The sequence below is a fragment of the Colias philodice genome, chromosome 12 (genome assembly GCF_061535455.1).
Source record: "Colias philodice isolate Cphi_HAF_F1 chromosome 12, ilColPhil1 Martin Lab GWU primary, whole genome shotgun sequence".
Classification (NCBI taxonomy): domain Eukaryota; kingdom Metazoa; phylum Arthropoda; class Insecta; order Lepidoptera; family Pieridae; genus Colias; species Colias philodice.
In genome coordinates this window covers 1,305,857-1,330,271 of record NC_143097.1, presented here as the reverse complement: position 1 = coordinate 1,330,271, position 24,415 = coordinate 1,305,857, and the positions used below count along the sequence as shown (strand labels likewise).

Below are 24,415 nucleotides of genomic sequence, written 5' to 3'. Positions count from 1 at the left end.
TGTATGAGTGTGTGATTAGCAAAATGAGGCATTGGTTACTAAGTTTATCGGCTGAATTTTATGGTAAAGTTATCAACTTGCTGAATAGGATAAGGATTGTAATAATTATTTTTAAGATTCCTGTTAAGTTAATACAGTTTGTAGTTAGGATAAAATTAAAATTTCTCCACATCCATGATTACTTCGATAAAATTAAGACTAATTTTATATCTTAGTAAGGTACACAATATACATTATATGTATTATTACAATCTTATATATAAAATTCTCGTGTCACAATGTTAGTCTGCATACTCCTCCGAAACGGGTGGACCGATTCTCATGAAATTTTCTGTGCATATCGGGTAAGTCGAAGAGAATCGGCCAACATCTATTTTTCATATGTACCACGGGCGAAGCCGGGGCGGACCGCTAGTATTCTCTATAAATATAATGAGTTTTTGTGAAACAGCGACAATAATATCTAAGTATAGCAAATCAAATCAAATTATCTTTGTTTGCAATCCTTATATAATTAAAAAATCTCGCACTGAATAATGTAATTCAATAGATAATGAACGCTTTTCATCATCGTCTTCAATTTCAAAACTTATTACGAGCAAAATCAAACTCAACATCAAGGTAATTTCGAAAAATAGTTTTGAAGGTTTTACTTCGAATTAATCTTAAATACAATAAGTAAATTGAGATCTTATGACGTCACATTTTAAAACTACTGGCGCTAGTACATGTTCTAACATTAATTTATAATTAGTTAACATAATAGATAACTAATCTAGCCTTTCTATCAAGTGACTAGTCATTTTTATCTAATCAGTTTGATTTGACGTTTAAAGTGTAATAGATCATAATATTATGAATAACGATTGATCGGCGCCTAATGAATTAACATATTATTTCGTAAATCAAGATTTGGTTTAAGGCGATTAACGCTCCGAAATTATATGCATATATTATGTTGCCTTTATTTCGACTACGGTGGTAATTCCCCATATTTTCTACCAAATCTTCAAATACTGTTTTCGTGGTAAAAAGTTGACTATGCCTTTATCAAAGTACCAAAAAAAAACAAGCAAATTAAATTTTGCACATATCACAAAAAATTGTATGAACTTAATTGATAAAAAGACGCCTATATAAATTTATTGACCACCTCTGCGTGTGACTTTATGCATATCAGCCGCAGCATTAATAAAGCATTGCACTAATTATGTCAAGAGTATCGAGAGAAAGTGAATTTATTACATTTGTATACAACGCGAGTTCATTTCAAAGCCGAAATATCTTCGTACTTACAATTTATTACCAAAGCTTTCGTATATAGTGATGAATGATTTTAATGCTTTTCACCATTGTAAATAAGATGTTGAAACTAAAGGTCAGGTACATACGTAATCGTATGAAAGAGATGTTTTAAAAGATTTATGGCCATGGATTCAGTCTATTGTTTATTTGTCCTTTCACGACAAAACGGCCGCGGCGTGATGAATTGACGTGAGTTTTTTGTGTGATTGAAGGCTGGTGATTGATATAGATTGCCTTTAAAAGGGAAACTATAGATTTTAGACACCATTCGTACAATAGCTGATTACCCCGCAAAAAGCATTTAGGGCTGATTTTACAATCCTTGGTTAAAACTTATTCGTCGAATAATGTATAAAACTACCATTTTAAAAACGTATTCTAATTGCCGTAATTGCCCGTATTTGACAGTTTACGTGACATTTTAATATTATCTTGTACCTAATACTTTATTGGACGGATAAGTTTTATCCAAGCATTGAAAAATCGGCACTTAGTAGGATAGGACATTACATTAATATTTAGTTATTCCCAAACTATTTAAAAGATCACTATATGGTCTATAGAACAATAAAATCAACAATAAAAATAAAATCCAAAAAAAAATATATTCTTTTGTCGCTTGTTCGCGACATATACAAAGAAAGTAATGCCAAGGTCAGAAATATTGCTCTTTAACAAATGCCCATAGAAAGCTATTTCATATCATACACGGAATCTCGGCTATACCTCGATACCGTTATCGAGTTGTCTTAACCTACTAACTGGTATTATTAGTATAACATTCCAATTTTTGTGATTTTACTACGAGCATGGTTATAACGATTAGTTAAGAGAATTAATGTGTTTCACTTTCACGTTGTTTTCTTGGATACATTTTAATAAATAGAGTTGGAAGTATAGACTCCCTGGAATCCTGGATGCTTCTGTTCGCCTATTAATAAAGACATTTTCACATATTATTCAGTTTTAATTTGTAACACAAAATGTATGCTTTTCTTTGGATGATAACTGATAAGTAACCACTTTTGGTAATAACGAGCAAGTGAATTGATTACCCTTAAAATGCTTCCACTAAGAGCTGATTTTTCAATCCTTGGTTAAAAGTTAAAACTTATTCATCGAATAACGTATTAAACTACCATTTCAAAAATGTATTCTAATTGTCCGTATTTGACAGTTTACAGGTGACATTTTAAAATGTTCGTGTAATACTTTATTGGACGGATAAATTTTAACCAAGGATTGAAAAATCGGCCCTTAATTAATGAGGGGTTATTAAGAATCAATTGATTAATTATTGACAATGCTTCAAAAACATAACAAATCGAACTAAAATGTTTTATACTTGATGTTCGTTCGTTGAAATGTCATAACTCATAAGTATGGATTACATTCAATCATTTAATAGTTTACAAGTAACAACATAACTGTTAACATGTAATTTATAGTTTCAACAACCTTAGCAATTGCGAACAAATTGCGATATAAAGCGGTTTAAATTAATAAAATGATAATTAATAGCTTTCGAGATCGTTGCCGAACGATGGTATAAATCTTGTTTACTGTATTTATAGAAAGTGTTACTTTTGTAATAGTTAAAGCTTAATAGAACGTAGACAAAGACAATAAAAATTATACCATATTGATCCGGTATAAAAAAGCTTATGTAATCGTGGTAAATAATTAAGTAGCTTATTATTGGTAAAATGATTCTTCGAAATCAGTTCAGTAGATCCAGAGATAACGTATCACTAACGTTACCTCTTTATAATATTAGTATAGTTAAATATACTCTTATTGAGAAATAACAATAAGAAGACGTATTATTATTATTTAAGAATGGACGCTGATAATGTATAGTCATTCGAAACGGCAGAAGTCATGTAATATAGTTGACCTTTCAAGTTAAGAAGTTTTAACAGTAATTTAACTTTCGCTTCGTTATTTATCTCATAATAAGTAGATAGTAATACAATATAACTATGGTATGAAACATATTTATTGTGTAAACATTAAAAACTATATAAAGTTTAAAAAAATGGTGTGTCTCTAGTCTCTCTTTTGGATTAAAAATTCATTTTTAAACTCTATGCTCATGTCTGATGTTATCTCTCTTCATTGTCTATGATTAAACCGATTTGCTAATCTTTTATCTAGATTTAACCGTTGTAATAAATATCATCGCACTTAAAACTAACTGCGTTACATTTTTTAATGTATCTTTTATTATTTAGAGCTAATTTCGTTCTAATGTGCATTTTATTGTTATAGCAAACTGCGTTTCTACATTCTATCTCTAATGAGGTTGGTGGTGGTCGCGGCTGGCTTCCACCGCGTCAAGGTGGTGGGTCAGGAGCATAAGGCCAAAGGACGTGAAGCCCCCGTGATAGTGATAGCGCCGCATTCGAGTTTCTTTGACGCCATCGCCATAGTCTGCCTTGGCGCGCCCAGTGTTGTCGCCAAGGCGGACACCGCGCGACTGCCGTTCATTGGACGTATGTTCCGAGTTTAGACACGCTTGGCATTCGATTTTTTGAATTTCTAGAGATAATGGCAACATCGTTAATGTCAAATGTGACGTACCATAGATCAAACAAATGTATCTAAAGGGCCCTTTTCACAATCGAACGCGTTGGCCCAACAAATGATCGTCGATATTTTCTGTTGTTTCGGCGATTACGAATAAACTTCCACAATGACGGCTGATCATAGTAAGATCCTCTACATTATCGTGATTGTCTCTACTCGCCCAACGCTACCCATTGTGAAAAGGGCATAACTATTGTGACATACTGGCATACAAATGTTTCATACAATTTGATGCGCTTGTCATATGCATGTGGTCTGCGGTACTATCGCTTCAAATTGTTGCGGTAGGTATAACACATGTGTTATACAGGATGTTTCAACAGCACGGTTATCTGAAACCGCAATGTATGTAGTAATAAATGCAATGTCATATTTGAATTAATTTCTGATGTGATGCACTTATATGCGGTCTGCATAATTTACTAGTTTCACAAGATATACTCATTATGTTTTATTTTGAAATACAAATTATAAATACATTGAATTGCGATAGAATACAAAAAATAATGATACTGTTATTTCGCATTTTAAACCTTGACATTTTATAATGTGTAGGTGGGTACTTGATGTTTATAATAAAAGAGACTATTTTGACTTCAAAGACATTAAAATTAAGATAAATACCATATTATTATAAAAATATGAAAAATAATAACTTTCAATATAAAATGAAACACAAAAAAGCTGTAAACACAATAAAACTGCGAAATGCTCCACTTGCGTAAATGTTTGAATCACTTCACATCATTATAAAGTCAATTATCACTTTGTACATGAAGAAGTAAAAGTTCCGTGTTTGGTTTTTATCATGCTAGCTACAAATTTATTAAATTAAATTCTTCAATATCATTTTTTTAATACTAGAGCAGATTGTTATAACTCTACCGCCGGTATTTTTGTAGTTTTATAGTTAACCGTATAAACAAACAAAGTAAAGAATAAACAGTCTATTACCAACATTTCAATCTGTAAACGATATTTCAAAGCAAAAAGTCCGTATTTTTCTTGTAACAAAAAGTTCGACACTTAATACAAAGTCTATATAAAAACTGAGTGTCACACTTAAGATGTATTTGCGGAATTCATAATAACGGTACTCTATAACAGTTAGTGTATACAGTATAACAGATACATCATACAATCTCAAACACTACTATGATATTTACTATGTCACAGTGTCATTCACTGTGTAAGGGTGAAAAGGTTAAAGACTATTATTTTGACCAAAGGTACAGTGGTTGAAACTTAAAACGAATGATACATTAAGGTCCGATCACGGTACAGAAGAAAATGGCCCGTTATGATACCTATAGGAGCTAATCTCGATAAACTGTGGAAAACAAAATATGTACAGAAAACAAACATATACCCCATTAAAAATATGCAGCACTACAAGCATTATTATCTTTTATTCATACCACATCAAAAAAGCAATACATACAGAAAAAAATTATAGAATACACATCAAAATGCAGTTTTTTTCAACTCGCAACAACTTTCAATCAAAAACATTCATAGGCTTTTACAAAATTATGCTAATGTTATGAATATATTAAATAATTAACAAGCATATAATTTAATAATGTTTACGTATGACACTTTCTATTATAACCTCGGTATAAAATACAAATCTAATTGAGATTATTCTATAAGAAAGATGATACACAATAACAATTTTATATGTAAAACACAACAATACATAACAAAAGTCATAGATATTATAATATCGTATATTATATTAGTTTCTACATTGTATAAGATATAAAATATTTACTGACTATGATCAGAGGAACATAAAATTGACTGTCACAAAGATCGTATGCCAAGTTATGTCGACTCTGTGGATGTTAGTGTTCGCTATTCCAATACTTTTGTTGTTTTTGCGTAGATAAGCTTGAAATTTTGGTAATGTTTTTATTTTACTAAGAAGTTAGAATGAATGTGTGTTGTAGAATAGTTGTATAATAATAGCACCAATTAAAATAAGGTTTACGTATGTACTTTTGAGAGTCTTAATAAAGGTCAATCTCTCGACTATTTCTGTTCTAATTTTTTTAAGATCGGCTTAGTAAGTTATGGTTTAAGAGTAAAAGCATAACAGACAAACATTGAGACACTTTGGCATATTAGCAGGGCATTCGTTGTAACTTGTATGGTTTATGTTAATGAAATGAACAAAAGTTAGACAGAAAGTTATGATACATACACTTACCCTTATAACCTACACTGTTGTGCTCTATATACATATAAAGCTTTACTTTCTGCGGAACATTATATTAAGTGAATGATGAATGCTATTTATTAAATGATGAATAGCACATTCGCTAGATGCATTAGAATTTTAGATGCACTTACTGTGTCACACACATTGCAGATAGGGAAAATGATCGATGGCGGTCGTAACTCGTAGCTTTCTCAAGCGTTCCCCAACACTCATAATGTATGATGTAAACTAGTTGGAGACCGCGGTTTCGCTCGCGTGGTATTATTATTTACTATCTCTAGTATTCATATTATAAATGCGAAATTCACTCTGTCTGTCTGTTTTTTATACGTCGAATGAAACGGTTTGAGCTTACCATGCTGTCTTATATCAGTACTAGCGGTCCGCCCCGGCTTCGCCCGTGGTACATATTTCGCAATAAAAGGTAGCCTATGTTCTTTCTCAGGGTCTAAAGATTATCTGTAGCAAATTTCATCAAAATCGGTCCAGTAGTTTATGCGTGAAAACCATACATACATACAAACCTTTCCTCTTTATAATATTGGTATAGATTATTTCCAGTATGGGAAAATGATCTACAGGACCTATATAGCGCTGTCATTTTTCCACACTGATATTATAATATATTATAATACTGCTTTAAGAATAGTAAGAATGACACGCTATAAAATAAATTATGAAAGCGACAATGGGTTGTTTCTATGTTGGTAAATCGTGACCTTCGTTATAGTGTTAGACATTGCGTGTTAGATCGATTGTTTTTTTGTTTAATTAAACAGTTAATTATGAGATTAATTAGTTAAATATCAGTGTCAGGTGTTCTTTGGTAGGTACCTAATTGAATAACAAAATAATGGAGAATAATTAATTTTAATTTAAATGCAAAATTTGTATTTTAATAAATAATTAGTTTTGGATTTCACATCTAAAAATTTGTTTAATAAAAATATCGTTTACCAAAATTTCAAGCTTATTACCAGCTTTTGTAGTTTCGTGTTGTCATTTGTTTTGTCTTTTTGCATGTTTTCCGAGTTGTAGATAGCTTATTTGTTTTGAAGTTATAATGCAAGTGTTGGTTCGTAGGTTGTGTTGATTTTTTTGCTTTTTTAATTAAGGGAAAGATGGATGGTTACTGCAGGGATTTGTTACATTTGGTAAGTATTTGAAGAAACATCAATACAAATGGCTCTATATTCTAGAGAAAATATATAATTCTGAGGTATTTCAGTTATTTTAAACAGTTCTACGTGGTAATCAAATATAAACGATTTGTATATAATTATTAATTAATTTACCAACATTAAAATTAATCTCAGATTAATCTTAATAGCGCTATAAGAAAGTATCAAAAATTGAAAGTAAATTTCAATTTACTAAATGATTTTTTAACAAATCATACAGTAAATAGTGAAATTATAGGAATTAATTTAGATTCAGATATTATTTCTTTCATTTCTCTATCAGTTAATAATTTAAAGCTATAAATATTCTATACTAGATTTCCGCCCGCGGCTTCGCCCGCGTTTTCAAAAGAAAACCCGCATAGTTCCCGTTCCCGTGGGATTTCCGGGATAAAACCTATCCTATGTGTTAATCCAAGTTACCCTCTATATGTGTGCTAAATTTCATTGTAATCGGTTCAGTAGTTTTTACGTGAAAGAGTAACAAACATCCATACATCCATACATCCATACATCCAGACATCCATACAAACTTTCGCCTTTATAATAGTATTAAGATTAAGATAAGATTCCAATTGTATCGTGTTGAATTAAAATATTAGAGAGGAGTTTTAGAAAATTTCGCACATATTGTGTCGAATGAATTGGTGTTCTAATTAAAATACATCACGCTATGATACGAACATCTCCTTGTTTAGAAGTTATCGATTGAACATAGAGTACAGAGGTTTAGTATGTATACTTTTAAATTTTTAATACAAAGAAAAAAAAATGTAATGCAGACTTTTTGCTTTTCTCATTAGAGCTAGCGCGCAAGAGCAACTTTTGTCTCCGCAACTATTTAGTCTCTCCCATCAACTCTATGGGGAATTGCGTCGCTCGTAGCGATGATGTGAGAGACAATTAAAATAGTTGTGGAGACAAAAGTTGCTCTTGCGCGCTAGCTCTAATGAGAAAAGAAAAAGTCTGCATTACATTTTTTTTTATTTGTGGTAAAAATTTAAAAGTATACATACTTAAAATCTTATGATACCTACACCATTTTTCTAGATATTATAGAGGTATATTTATATGAATTACAAACAAAATGGCGTAAATATTTCGTGTGGAAACTCAAACAGTTATATTGTGTTATCACACGACATTCCATGAGAATAATCGTTAATGAAACAATGACTGGAATTATTTATAATTATAATTATGAACCTTTAAAAGCGATAAAGTGTATTATAATTAATTAATTGTTTTTTTATTAAGCAGGCCCTTTTTAATCTTGGTTCAAATGTGGGATTAATTTTAAGTCACTTTTTGTGAAAACATGACGTTTTAACTTTTAAATAAATATTTTTAAAAGGTTATCGTTAGGCAACAAGGTAATTTGTGTAATTACAAACTTCTTCTGTTAGAAATCATCAAACAAAAATCTCATTGTTTAGAAGCAAAATATGTATAACTTTCAAAGTACCTTTTTGAAAATTAATCTCGCGAAAAGTTCGAGCTAAACCAATATTAAACAGCCTCTAGCATCTAAACGAAATTTTAAATTGCAGCTCAAAAAATAAAGTGCATTTCTCAAACGAATTTCAGCACAAAGATGTTCAAAGAAAAATCTTTACACAAGTTTCTTTTTATCAAAAGTTTACCCACGTTCATCGGAGTTTACAGGAGATATATATGTATTTAAATCTCACTATTTCTTGAAGTTTGTTTTATTTTTTGTCAATTTATATTCTTAACTAATATTTTGACATGACATTTTAGAAATGACTAAATATATTTTATAAATTACTAGCGGTCCGCCCCGGCTTCGCCCGTGGTACATGTTTACGTTTTCTCTACATAAGAACCATTCTCGTACTTCAAGGAATATAATAAAAAAAGAATTATCGAAATCGGTTCAACCGTTCTCGAGTTATGCGCTTACCAACACATTTTGCGATTCATTTTTATATATAAGATTAATTTTATACAGCCAAATTATTAATCACATTAGAAAAAGGGGGGAATAATGTAGGGACACACATATGCAATTCGCTGATCAAAGTTTTTTGTATATACAGTATGTGTCCACATTGTTTCTCCAACGCTTTTTACATTTATAAAATTAGAGTCAGTAGTGCATAACGGTTAGCCTAAGCAACACGTATTGTAAAGAGGATTAAAAGTAATTAAAGAAAAAGGCGTTAAAATTGGGATACCTTGGGGGCAGAAGCATTACTCTAGGTACAGTTGTGATTAAAAATTTGGGTCAATCAGGGTCTAATTAAAACGAAAATCTTAATACATTATTAAAATATATACATATAAATTTAATTATCTTTAACGAATCAAGGTTTATAATTTTATATTTTCCGTGTGCAATCGTTTCATACAATGCGAATATGTGCAATTGTCTGGAAATACTATAATAGTATTTAGGACATGACAACGATTATTCATCTTTAAAATGGTTATTTTTATTTTAGAAGAAAACGTCATCCCTATAAGTACTTTAATTCCCATATAAACTCCAATTCAACATCGAAATGAATCATATTTACTTCCTCATCCTTACCAATATTAAAAAATAACTAGCAGATGTTCACAGCATCACTCTCGTTATAGGGCATTGAAACCGCTGATATGCTTCATCGGGAAGATGTCGTACCTTGCTGGGGGCATGGCGATCAGCATCCGCGGCAAGCAGGCCAGTCGTCGAGAGGCTCCCATACTAGTGGTAGCACCACACTCATCCTTTCTTGACAGCTGTAGAATCTTATTTACTCCCTCCTCCTCGTACCAATATTAACTAGCAGAATTTCACAGCATCACTTTTATTATAGGGCATTGAAACCGCTGATATGTTTCATCGGGAAGATGTCGTACCTTGCTGGTGGCATGGCGATCAGCATCCGCGGCAAGCATGCTAGTCGTCGAGAGGCTCCTATACTAGTGGTAGCACCACACTGATCCTTTCTCGACAGCTGTAGAATCTTATTTATTCCCCCCCTCCTTGTACCAATATTAACTAGAATATCACAGCATTACTCTATCATTATAGGGCATTGAAACCGCTGATATGCTTCATCGGGAAGATGTCGTACCTTGCTGGGGGCATGGCGATCAGCATCCGCGGCAAGCAGGCTAGTCGTCGAGAGGCTCCTATACTAGTGGTAGCACCACACTGATCCTTTCTCGACAGCTGTAGAATCTTATTTATTCCCCCCCTCCTTGTACCAATATTAACTAGAATATCACAGCATTACTCTATCATTATAGGGCATTGAAACCGCTGATATGCTTCATCGGGAAGATGTCGTACCTTGCTGGGGGCATGGCGATCAGCATCCGCGGCAAGCAGGCTAGTCGTCGAGAGGCTCCTATACTAGTGGTAGCACCACACTGATCCTTTCTCGACAGCTGTAGAATCTTATTTACTCCCCCCTTCCTTGTACCAATATTAACTAGAATATCACAGCATTACTCTATCATTATAGGGCATTGAAACCGCTGATATGCTTCATCGGGAAGATGTCGTACCTTGCTGGGGGCATGGCAATCAGCATCCGCGGCAAGCAGGCTAGTCGTCGAGAGGCTCCTATACTAGTGGTAGCACCACACTGATCCTTTCTCGACAGCTGTAGAATCTTATTTACTCCCCCCCTCCTTGTACCAATATTAACTAGAATATCACAGCATTACTCTATCATTATAGGGCATTGAAACCGCTGATATGTTTCATCGGGAAGATGTCGTACCTTGCTGGGGGCATGGCAATCAGCATCCGCGGCAAGCAGGCCAGTCGACGAGAGGCTCCCATACTAGTGGTAGCTCCACACTCATCCTTTCTCGACAGCTGTATTGTGTATGCGACGCGGATGTCCTCCGTGATCGTGAGGAAAGAAAGCATGGATAATTATGTTGGAAGTACGTTGTGTAATTTTTTAGGTTCATTGGTAAAGCTGTGGGTTGGTTGTAATGGTGTGAGTTTTATAGTGATGGTGGAAAAGGGGTCTGGGAGTATGTGTATTGGTAATTTGGTAATAGTTGTGGAAATATAGAATTGGTGATGGAGTCTTTATGGGTTTTATGGTAGTGGTATATACTGGTTGTTAATGGTGATGGTGATATTTTAGTTTATATGGCGATAGGAGTTTGCATGATTTGCAGATGGTGATAACGTGGTGGCGTTTATAATGATTTATCTAACTTTTTTAGAAGGTGGTACTAAGTTCGGTGGTGGTGTCATGGTTTTTGGTGGGTTCGTCTGTGTGATTATGTGGTGAAAGTAGATAGTAAGATATGATTAGGTTATTTGTAATGTAAGTTATTTCAACGATTTATAGATCTCATTTAAATTAAATGCGTCCAATATCTTTAACAGTTTGTATTTCCTCTTAAAGAAAGATTTTCCCTGGATTTCTTTTAATCCTTTCTTCCTCTTTCTTTTAATCAGTCATCTAACCTTCCTTTCCACATGTTCTTTCTATACCAATTAGTAAATTACTCTATAAAATACGTAGTATAGTACCGTCTAGTGAAAATAAGACAATGTATGCGCCGTCACGATTTGAAGAGTCCATGGCGAGGTTTCGTCACAGAGACATAGCCATGTAACCCTTTTGTGGCTTATGTTACACAAAACATCTGTATGGAGTTCCGATTAATTTCATTTTATTCATACACGTGTTCTAAAAGTACTAAGAAATATGATGTAAAATGTAAAACTACTTCAATAGGTAGAGCGTACTTCGTGGAAGCTTATTAAAGTCTTAAAATAGCATTTAATCTTGAGCATTTTATTATGAACTCTCTTTAAAGGGAAATTTCATTTTCCGAGCTACTTCAATATGCACTTGTATACCGAGAATTTTCATTTCTAGCTCCGAGGAAAATATAAGGATTTAATACACTTTTATGATTAAATCTTTGAAAGAAATCTCTAGAAGGTACATTTAGACTAGGTTTTAACTAAATGTTAATCGATATTTTTACCAAGTAATATAGAATAATTTGTCAGAATTTTAACCTAATTCCCAAAACGACCATTAGTATCATTATGTTATATTACCAATTACCATAAATTTTACGTAAGAAACAAATACGTTTACAGTCATTTTCTCAGAGATTTTTGATGAACATTTCAACGAGAGTTATTCATATGGTAATCGCGAAGTAATTATTGTTTTCAAACTCAAACATTTATTTATTTAATTAGACTTCTTCTAGAAACACTTTTGAATCGCCACAACATAATATTTTGAACATTCTTCACAATAATTACATATATAATTTTCAATAACGATTTTATTGTAAGTACTTTTACAATATATAAAGTAATAATTGCATACGAGGTTATATCTATATAAAGATTTATTTATTTTTAAAGGCATTGCAAGTTACCACTTCTGAAATAAATCTTTCATATAATGAAATGATTACGAAAGAATAAAATGTAGTAAATTAGCTTCACAGTACGACCACTTTAAGAGCAATGCAATTTCAATGTTCAAGTTCATAATTGAACTAAAAAATAAATAAAAAAGCTATTAGGTATACGAAATATAATGTTGAAATACAAATTTAGATTTTGTTTGTTTTTAAAAAATGACCTCGATGCTTTGATGCAATGCACTTATTTGAGATATTTTATAGGTTAAATAAAAACCTTAAGATTTATCATTTTAATTTGTTTCTTTCCTAAAATAATATAAAGAATATAAAGAATAATTATCATGTTATTTATGTAAGTAGTAGCGTTGAATGGAGGTATCTTTTAGCCTTGGTAAAAAAATTGTGCTTGTCGTATAACAATTGTTTTCTTTGGAAACCTATATCAATGGTGTAAATATAAACCCGATTTTATAGGCTTATTCAAATGAAGTTACGAGTGGGGCTTCGGATCGACAAGGTTGGAAGTGTTAGGTCATAAGACAGGAAAACAAAGGCTAAACGCGTGTTACAAAATAATCGTTTACATTAAAGCGACGTAATCTATATAAAATCGGATAGTATTAAGGTTTATTTACCTTGTATAAAAATACTTTTTCTAAAGTCCCGTCTAGATTGATTAGATTTTTCGAAGATTAGCCAGTCATATTTCTTATAACTTATATTATACTTTAATAGTTAGGTATATATTTTTTTTATTAATATTTGATTTCATTATTCAAAAGCAGAAACTTCAATTTCATGATTTGTATAGCAAGATAATGCATAAATACGGTATCTTTAGATTAACCCAACGAATCCGGGTTTTTTCAGATAACGGTTATTAAAGATACGTTAATAGACAATCTTTTTAGCAAAAAAGTAACATATCGAAGCCGAGGCTTCTTAGTATTAATAACAATTATGCTATAATTAGTTCCCAGTATTACTTTCACATTAAGATGGTCTAATAACTAATTTATGATCAATGTCTAGCTGTCTAGAATGCAATTAAGCTCAATACGTTTTATCATTAGGGTTCCGTACCAAAAGCGTAAAATGGAGCCCTATTACTAAAAATTTACTGTTCGTGTGACGGTCTGTCAGTGGGTTGTACTCACGAACCGTGATAGACGGTTGAAATTTTCATAGGAAATTACATTATTAAAAAATCGATGTTAATTAACTGTAGGCACGGACATAAATTGGATGGGTTCATTTTTTTGCAGTTACTCTTTAGCTTATATCTACGGAACCCTAAGTGTCGCGTGTAAAAATCGCACTCGCCCGATATTTTTATTATTGGAGTGCAAAAAGATGTGCGCTTTCTAAAAATACACTTTAAGCCCCTTGTACGCGAGGATTAAAATATATTGCAGAATATCGTGAAAGCATTGAAGCTCTAAAACTGAATGTGGATTTTAATTTTGCAATGCATGAAGGATTATACAGGATTTAGGTGGAAAATGTTTTCTATCTAGCGCTATTTTTAAACGAATCTCGTAGGTGTATGCTGTAGGTATAATAGTAATGAAGCGATGATTTTCGATGAAATATTCTCTTCTTAAAAGTAAGAGATTTATAATTTCAACGTAAAAAGTCTGATTTTGACGTTTTTTTTTATTTAACGTTTTTAAAACTTTCGGTATTTTTCTTCCTCATATTCTTATCTCTTATATGTCTATACATACTATCTTTCAAACTATTTTACGCTTCTTTTGTAATACTTTTTGTGTTATTGTAATTTATAAGACTTTTAGGTCAAGTATTTATATACACTATTAGATTTCAGGTTGCTAAAATTTCAATAAAAATAAATATAATTCAAGTTCTTTAAACTGTGCAGGTAAATATTTTAATATTCTGTATTCAGTAATGTGGTTTTAATCTTGTATCTACGCAATGGATATTGCTTTTTTGTAGAACGCTCATATTTTGCATGAAGCTTGATTTAGTTATGTGTGTACACTGTACAATGTACAATGTACATATAGTCTTAGTTTAGTGCACTATTTAGGTGATAGATAATGTAATTTTAGTAATAAGCATTTTAATATTTTTATAAGTTGTATTTAGTTATCTATTAACGTATAACCATACATTTAAAAGAAGATTTGATGAAGTGTTACAGCCTAAATATTTTTTTTTGGAATAATCCTTAGCAATACAATTTTATTTATTGAGAAATTATAAAAGTTTTAATGCAATTCAACTTCGCTTGGAGTAAACTTTTTCACTCGCGTTAAATCAAATATAATAAGACAATAACTAAAATACAAATGAAAAACTTTACAGAATTGATAAACTACACACAACCCGTATACGTGTGGCGAGATGACCCTAACTCCCGGCAGAACACCATCAAGGAAATCATTGAACGAGCCACGTCTAAGGAGGATTGGCCACAGGTATATAGACTATTTTTACATCTGAAAATGTTAAGAATGAATGTATGTGCCGAGCACACATGTCAGAAGTGAAACTTTTTTGTAAAGATACCAAAATCGTCGCCTTAGTCCATGATGTAACGGTATTGCCATGACGCGACTTCAAAAAAAACTGCTTAGTACAACATGTCCTGATAATATTAGTCATCAAATAACTATTTTTAAAATCGTCTTTCGACGACTGTCGTTATACTTTTGAGAATAGACATAATAAACTAAAATAAAATATAGACAGCTTAGCTGACGGATGGACAAGCTTTTTAATTTACCTATATAAATAAATTTAGTACGTGCTTTAGATGCTTTAGATGAGAAGAGACACAAGAGCTTTTATATATTATTAAATACATAGATTATGCATTTAATAATATAAAAGCTCTTGTGTCTCTAACCAGTCTCGTTTCCAGGTGCTTATATTCCCCGAAGGCACGTGCACGAACCGTTCTTGCCTCATCACGTTCAAGCCGGGTGGATTCTACCCGGGCGTGCCTGTACAGCCCGTGGTCATCCGCTATCCAAACGCTAAAGACACTGTTACTTGGACGTGGGAGGGACCTGGCGCGTGAGTAACTCATTTACTTTATTTCTGACGACGTGTAAATAGAATTTTTGTTATTTTTATTTTAAAGTAATGTAGGTGTCGTCTTCATTTGTCAAAAAATATTATGAAATAACATATTAATAATTTTTTATGAAATATCTTGGGTTAAACTTGGCTTGACACGTTACCGCATTACTAGGTCGCAACCGACCTAATAAATATGTTTAATACTACCTAAAATTTACTTCTTGAGTTCATTTTTCCGTTGCACAATACGTATATATATCACCTCAAACTCAAACATTTATTAATTCAATTAGACTTCTTTTAGAAGCACTTTCGAATCGTCATTACATATTTTAACATTTTCCACCGATTCGGAAAGCAGTATCTATGGAGAAGAACCGGCAAGAAACTCCATAGTTGCTCTTTTAAAATGATGTCAATATTACAATTAAATTTTGCATAAAATTATATAACATACTAGCGGCCCGCCCCGGCTTCGCCCGTGGTACATATGAAAAATAGATGTTGGCCGATTCTCAGACTTACCCGATATGCACAGAAAATTTCATGAGAATCGGTCCACCAGTTTCGGAGGAGTATGCAGACTAACATTGTGACACGAGAATTTTATATATAAGATTAAATAAGGTCACAATTAACATTACAGTCTAAAACTGCTCTGGCTGACGCTCACCCAAGTGCACAGTTCGTGCGAGATCGAGTTCCTCCCGGTGTACTACCCCACTGAGGAAGAAAAGAAGAACCCGAAACTGTATGCGAGGAACGTTCGAGATGTTATGGCTAAGTAAGTAACACTAATGGTTAGTATGGGTCTGTTGCACCCGCTGGTGTAGTCAGTGAAAATATATTGAACAGTTTTTGAAGTGAATTTTCATATACATTAAAAAAGAAGTTTGAAAAATCGAAGCTTGTTAGTGCGTCCTGTAATGAGATCTATTTTTGAGAGGCTTTGTATCTTCTTAAATTTTGCTATTTATAAAGTTTTCCTACAATATTGAACCTTAACTACAATTTATTAATTATACAATTAAAAATTACTGTCAATTTAATTTTCTTCACCACTCTGGACCCTGGTTACATTTACCATTATACATAGTTAAATAAATCCAATAATAGTAAAAATAGTTTTTAAAATACATATAAAACAAATCAATTCTTAAAACAATATTTTCAGAGCTCTCGGTATCCCAGTACTTGATTACACATACGACGACTGCCGGCTGATAGCTAAAGCCAAGCAGCTTGGTATACCATCTGCTGCTTTTATCCGAGAAATCACTGAACTACGAACTCAACTCAAGTAAGTTTATTATATGTAATTACAATTAATGACGGAAGATGGCATTTTTATTTTGCGACGGCCATCGACTAAACCTTGTTTTTTTTATTTAAAATAGTATTAACCAAGCTCACTATGACATGTACATTGTATACTTCTAAACTGTACTAACTGTGTAACTACTGTCTGAAATATTTATTATAAGTACATATTTTTCTAATTCAGATGTCCATTATTCATATCTCTCTGGATAACGCGGTATTTGTTGAATTTTAAATGAAAGCGTAGAAGAAATTCGATTGCTCAAGCGGGACCGCGGGTGCCCGAGAGGCTAGGCGTTGCCTCGGTATGGCGAAAAGATGCGGGTTCGAATCCATACATGATAGAAATTCTTTTATTCTTTAAATCTTTCAATATTTATCTAAAATACATTTAATTTACGTATCGTAATGTTTGTCACCAAAATTCTCCAAAAACAAATTTTTTATGAAATTTTTATATGGATATGAGTAGGTCCAAGAATCGACCAACATATCTAACGTTGGCTGGATCAGCTAGAAATGTCTATTTAATTTCAGACTTCAGTCACGTTTACTCCTAACTAGTGGTCCGCCCCGGCTTCGCCCGTGGTACATATTTCGCAATAAAAGGTAGCCTATGTTCCTTCTCAGGGTCTTAAGATTATCTGTGCCAAATTTCATCAAAATCGGTCCAGTAGTTTATGCGTGAAAACCATACATACAAACCTTTCCTCTTTATAATATTAGTATAGATATAATTTCTCCAATAAATATTACAGACTGGACTGCACAAACCTCGAAATGGAGTTAATAAACGACGAAAGTCTACAGAGCACAACACGCTGGCTCAACCGGGAGCAGTTCGCGCTGCGGCTGCGCTTGGGGCAAGTGGACGCGCCGCTCACCAGACTGTATCATATCTTTGTGCAAGTTAGTGGTACAAGTATCTGTGTATAATATCTTGTGCAAGTTAGTGATACAAATATCTTTGTATAATATCTTGTGCAAGTTAGTGGTACAAGTATCTGTGTATAATATCTTGTGCAAGTTAGTGATAAAAATATCTTTGTATAATATCTTGTGCAAGTTAGTGGTACAAGTATCTGTGTATAATATCTTGTGCAAGTTAGTGGTACAAATATCTGTGTATAATATCTTGTGCAAGTTAGTGATGGAGCTACCAAACGACGAAGGTCTGCAGAGCTAGCTTTACAGGATATCCCACTATCAGTATATTAAGCGCGAAGGGACTTGGAGTTTTACATACACTGATCACGTAATAAAATTATGTCAAAAAAAATTGCAGAATTTTTCCTGAAAATCAATGTTTTCTTCTCTAACTTCGCGCAGCCGGCATATACCGCTTCGCTTATGTGAGAATTTGTCTATGAAAACATAATTTTAAACGATAGCTTACTTTCGGGTGGCAAAGTTGGGCGGGTTGCTTGTTACGGGTGTACAGTGTACACATAGAGTGTTAAGAATGCATCTATTTGAAAAAATTGCGTCTGGAATTTTATAAGTATTTTTTTACTAACTCAGCGTATGCAAAACTATAACTTTGAGCTTAGTATATCCGATGGTGGGACACCCTGTATATACCGAAAGATTAGAATAAATTTGATTGCTCTGGCAGGATCACGGTTGTCCGAGTGGGTCAGGCATCGCCCCGATAAGGCGGAAGACGCGGGTTGGAATCTCACTTCGCTATCGATTTTTAACAATGCATTAAAAATTGAATATTTATAAAGCATTTGGATGCTATAAACGTAAAAAATAAGTATCAAAATCTCTGACTTTTCTGCTTGCCAGGGAGCAAAACAGACTTGACTATGGATCAACTGTTTCTGTGTAAACAAAAATAATATTTTGATATTAAAGAGCCACTAATATTATTGCAGAACCCGATCGGTATGGTTCACTTCCCGGACTATTTGCTCACGGCTGCATTCATCATACTGCAAAATGGGCCGCTGTCACAATTCGTGTACTATGCATTTAAGGTAAGTGTTATTTACTTTATTGTATAATTAAACATTTGTCTGTATTCTGTGCTATTTAATGCAATTAATTTAGATTATTTGTTATTATAATTCTATTGATTTATATAAATTTATAATTATTGTTTCATCGATTAATTTATATTCTGATTCATCTGTAAATTTGTCTCTTGATTTATCTCGTGATTTATCCCTCGATTCATACGATTTATCAACATTCCAGATCTTCTACCCAAATTTTGCAATTTGAGCCCGATTTGAATAAATCGCTGCGCGTTGTTTGATAAATAAATTCATTTATATCTTTGTTCATCACTTGATTTATACATCGATTTCTCTATTAATTTATTCATTGATGTATTATTTATCTATCGATTTATTTAAAATTTCCCTACATTTTACAGATCTTCGACCCAATAGGCTCCGGTCGTCTAGACATGAATACATTTGAACAAGTTGCGTCCCGTTGCTTCGGTCATAATCCTGAAGAGGCACACAATGTGTTCCGCCATATTGTTGGCGATGAAAAGGGGCATTTGACTTATGGTAAGTGGTTTAAGAAAGAATATAAAAAAATATTAATTCATTGCAGAGGCGGCTCGTGACAAAATTTTATGGGTGTTCACTTGAAATAAAACACTGAAAATACATGGTGTAAATCAGTACAATTTATATAAAAAAAATATATATAGATTCCGGGATTCAGGGATTCCGAAGACTCATCATGCCCCCTTAAAGCAATTTGAAATGCACCACAAAATACGACACAATCTATTAACCTTCGTAAAATATGTCTGTTTTCATCGACACGGTCATTGAACTCGCGTATTGACTTTCGGTACGCGGAATCTAGTGCTTTACGAATGTCTTGTCGTCCGATAGACGCCAATTGCAGTTCATTCAACAAATGGTACCGAGATTGTGAATGTTTTTTCATCTTGATTGAAAGATGAGCTAAGTCGTCAACGCCCGTTTCAGTCCAAGCACTCTCACCTCCGCCGGCCGCGCCCGCTTTAAATAAAAGACACGGAAAACAAAATAGTTTTGTTGCTTTCATCACAACCACACAACCACGGTGTTTTCACATATTGTTCAGATTTAAACACACGCGTATAAGTTTTCGTTTTTGTCGTACATTTTTGCGTAAGATCAAGTTCAGGCCGTGGCGGTCCCTTATTAGCTTTACGTACATTCAAGCCGAATTTGTAACGTTTTATCACACTTTTTAATGAACGCCACATTATAATTATTGTTCATTTTAACACTCACAAGTAATACTGATAACTACAGGCTATTTCAACACGTATTTTATAATTTTAATTAGAAAATTGCATGAATCGCGCGCGTGCATTGAAGTTGACTCGAGTGTTTGTTTATATTATAGAAGTGGTAACTGGCAACATCCGCGTCGCGCGCAATCGCTGTCCTGCCGGGCGCTAAAAACGAACCGGCAACGTTTGCGGGTGCGGCGCTCCGAATTTTGCTACTTTTCCATAGAAAATCTTTTGTTTCACGCGCAGGGCTCTGGCAAAACCCTCTCTTTCACTCCTATTGGATTTCGTATTAGGAAATGTACTAAATCTTTTTTCATTGGAGCGCAATCGTGAGCGCTCCGCTTCGCGCGTTACATAATACAGTAGGTATTATACAGGTGTATGGGATGATGGAATGATGGATATATTCATTGGTATTAACAGTAGTTTTAACGATTACGATTGATTTTAAATAGTAATAATTAATGTTAATAATTAAATTAGGAGTATGATTTTATTATAATTATTTATGGGAGTTCACTGCACCAGCGCTCCTTAGGGCGAGCCGCCTCTGATTCATTGGGAAAAGAAATAATCTATCATGAATAATTTTATTTTATCGTTTATTTCATTCAATGAAATAAATTTTGTGTGTAAAAGTTTGTATGAATAAAAGTTTTGAGTTGGAAAGTTTATTCAATAAAACAAGCTATTAGCTTATGGTATCATATGGGGGAAAATATAGTATAAAGCGATAGCACATCTAAAGCATACTTTTTGAAATGTTCCGTACATCATAACCATACATAAAATTATTCGTCGTCACAATATTAAACATTTTTATTAAAATGACATATAAATCGTCTTAAAGGTTTTTAATTCCTAACATGATTATTTAAAATTTCAGAACAATTCATCGCCTACGCTCAGTTCAAACCGGAATTCAGCTACCTTTTCGCTCAGGAAACAGCTCAAAAGACGAAAGTCCAGTGAGATTCGCATATTCCCACCGTTTGCAGCGAAGTGCCATAAATTGACACTTTGAGGTGGGACTTTCGGACTTCAGTCTGTTGGGACTTTCGGACTTCAATCTGTTGGGACTTTCGGACCGAATTCTCCGTTTGGACTTTCGAACTTAAGTCGTTTGGGACTTACAGACTTTAGTCTGTTAATAATTCGTACTCAATTCGTTTGGGACTTATGCACTATAGTCTGTTTGTACTTCGGACTTGACGTCCAGTTTTGATAATGACTGCAAAATGGGACTTTGAATTATTGGTGACTTAAGCTAAGTGAAATTTATGGACTTTGACTTGAATAGTTTATCCACTAAATAGATAAATGTCATCTTAAACGCCTAACTTAAGTAAATTCTTAGTAGTAGCATTATGATGCATTTCTTTAGAAACATTATAGTGTTTAAATAAGGATGCAATATAAGTCAAATTAGGAATATATTGCTCAATTTCTAGATTTACTTCTGTTCTTAGGTTTGTATTGTACATAATACCTGTGTATATATGTCAGCTCTAATCGCAGTATTGAAAATTATTTCTTTGTAGTCATAGGACTTTAGATAATTTAGTATGTATGTACTTTCAATTACTTTTAGTAATGTCATCTAAGAGTAGAAAATTAGACAATTTTAAAGTACATTAGTTCTTTCATTATAATATTATAAAGTAATATTAAATAAGTTTTTAGTGTGGACAATATTATAGTTCAAGTACCAGTATTTCTGTGTTGAATATTAAAGTAGTTATTCATAGTTAATAAATGGACAATTTATTAGTAATTATTGTAGTAGAGTGATAAACGCCTCGATATCTCACTAATCAGAATATTAGTGTAATTTATAGTGCATAGTGTAGTATTATAGTGTTATTTTAATGTCAATTAGTGTATTTAGAGTGCAACTCTAACATTAGAAAAATTTTATTAAATAATTATGGACAGTAGCAAATGTCATTATATACTTCATTTGATTTACAGTGCAACTCTATCAGTAATGAATTTAAATATGTAGTTATAGTGTAATACATTAAAATTTATAGAACATTAGTGTTTGTGACACTATAAAATTCTGGGACACTATAATGTGTGATACTTTATAGTTCAAGTGAAAACAAAGTGTTTAAATCAGTTAATAGTGCATAGTACAACTTTAAGCCAAGCTCTAAGTGATTGTGGAATTAAATAAATAAAATGTATAAGTATGAATAATTTAATAATATTAATATTCTTCACCATCGTCCATCCTATTGTAGAAAAATTTGTGAATGAAAATAAGAGTTTGAAACTCTTACCGTCTTATTACAAAAACTTAGACCTAGTTTATACCAAGTTTATTTAGCCATAGTTTAACATTACAGAGGTTTAAAGTTTAAATTTGTCCTCGTCTATGGTTTAACACCATTTTTTTTATAATAGCACTTTTATTTAGACCATGGTTTTAATACGTTTTTCACCCGATTTTAAGTCAGTCCATGTTTAGTAATAAGGCGGATATTATTAGTATATCTTATTGCTACAATCTAAGATTATTAATGTTAAATAGATTAAAAGATTTGTAAATTTAAGCATTTGAGTCTATACTCCAAGGTTTTTAAATATGTCTGTGCTAAGCGAGACATAGGGAGTGTTTGTATTATTTGCTTGTTTTTTTGTATATATTATTTTACGTAATTCATTATAGATAAGTCTAGTAAAAATGATACTCTATAAAAGATTATTATAACAGCAATGTATATAATTATATGTAAGTAGAAAACATTTTAAATTAATATTCATTCTATCATTCTATTGAGTCTGCCCACATTTTGTAGTATTTTTGAACTTGTATTAATTTTGAGATTTACTGCTATTGCTATTACTCATAGTACTATCCCTTTCTGACATTGGGAAAGTTCTTAAGTAGATTGAATGACAGAAAGGGACGGATATATGGATAAGGGCGTTTGTCCACTACAAGGAAATTTACGGTCCGGCATTCCGATTTTTTACGGTCCGGTATGGCACGCCATATAATCTATATACTAGCTTGTGCACCTACGTAATTTTACTGTCCGACATTTTACTTTTCGCTATTCCGGATGGTTTTTATCCGGTCCGAGATGACAGCAATGAAAAACGTGTTTATGCTGCGGGGCGGGGGAGGCGAAAATGCTATTTGCTTTTCTGTAAATAGCTATTGAACATAAATTTTATTTGTGTTTTCGATAAAAAAAGTCTGCTGATCTCTTCGTCCTTTCTTTTATTTCATCCTTTTTTTATCTAAGCACCACTATTATTATATATCCTACAAGGTGGAGTGATGACCTTGTACGGGTTCCGGGAACTGCCTTGAGACGTATAGGGTAAGATCGGTCCTTATGGAGTTCTATAAGGAGGACTATGCTCAGCAGTGGGTGTCTATCGGGTGAAATGAAGATGATGATTCTAATTCTTGATCTACCTACTCCCTGACCGAAAACGAACACCACAGCTAGTAATAAATACTTAATACATTTATATACCCAAAAAAGTTTTTATCATTTTAATACAACTACATAATAATAATTAAATATTAAATAAAATTGTCACATTTGTTTACGTGTGCAGGAAACGTACCATCTATAACATTGAACCGTAGACAGAGAACCTTCTGTGTTGTTAGTCTATGCCAATTGCCATGGCAACTATTTATTTATTTTTATTTAATTGGAAAATTAAAAATTAAAACTATCTTTGTCTTTTTTGTTTATATCATTTTATTATAGCCATCTCTCTTATACAGTCTGTCAAGTAAAATGCAACTTGTATTTGTGTGTGCTTGCCGCTGCATGTGGCACATTTTTTTTTGGGTATATTGTGAGTATATAACGTATATATATATAAAATATCATTTACGATTACCTCCAAAGTCAGCGAGTTACAACATGTACGACATTTTTACACTAATAGAACTTGTGGAATCTAAACCATGTTTATGGGATAAAACTATTGCTGATTACAAAAACAGAATTAAGAGAAATAATGCATGGCGAGAAATTTGTTTATTCTTGGAACCAGAATTTGAAGGGTTCGATGACAAAAAGAAAGACGAAATACGTAAGTACTTATGTAATTTATTTGCATTAAATTTTTGACATTTGCCATGGC

The 24,415-nt window shown here is 32.7% G+C and overlaps 1 protein-coding gene across 2 annotated transcripts in view; it reads left to right on the top strand.

The window, feature by feature from the left end:
• LPCAT (lysophosphatidylcholine acyltransferase) overlaps positions 1–23,223 on the top strand; it is a 57,272-nt gene extending 34,049 nt beyond the window's left edge. The window contains exons 3-11 of one of the 2 annotated variants that reach the window (XM_089701286.1): positions 10,994–11,205; positions 15,004–15,116; positions 15,563–15,717; positions 16,370–16,507; positions 16,898–17,023; positions 17,802–17,952; positions 18,924–19,025; positions 19,427–19,568; positions 21,183–23,223. In XM_089701286.1, the coding sequence (XP_089557412.1) occupies positions 10,994–11,205; positions 15,004–15,116; positions 15,563–15,717; positions 16,370–16,507; positions 16,898–17,023; positions 17,802–17,952; positions 18,924–19,025; positions 19,427–19,568; positions 21,183–21,268 (1,225 nt within the window). In that variant the 3' untranslated portion in view covers positions 21,269–23,223. Of the gene's footprint in view, positions 1–3,576; positions 3,801–10,993; positions 11,206–15,003; positions 15,117–15,562; positions 15,718–16,369; positions 16,508–16,897; positions 17,024–17,801; positions 17,953–18,923; positions 19,026–19,426; positions 19,569–21,182 lie in introns of both variants that reach the window. The other variant, XM_089701287.1, reaches the window with a different exon arrangement.
• The last annotated feature ends 1,192 nt before the right edge of the window (positions 23,224–24,415 follow it).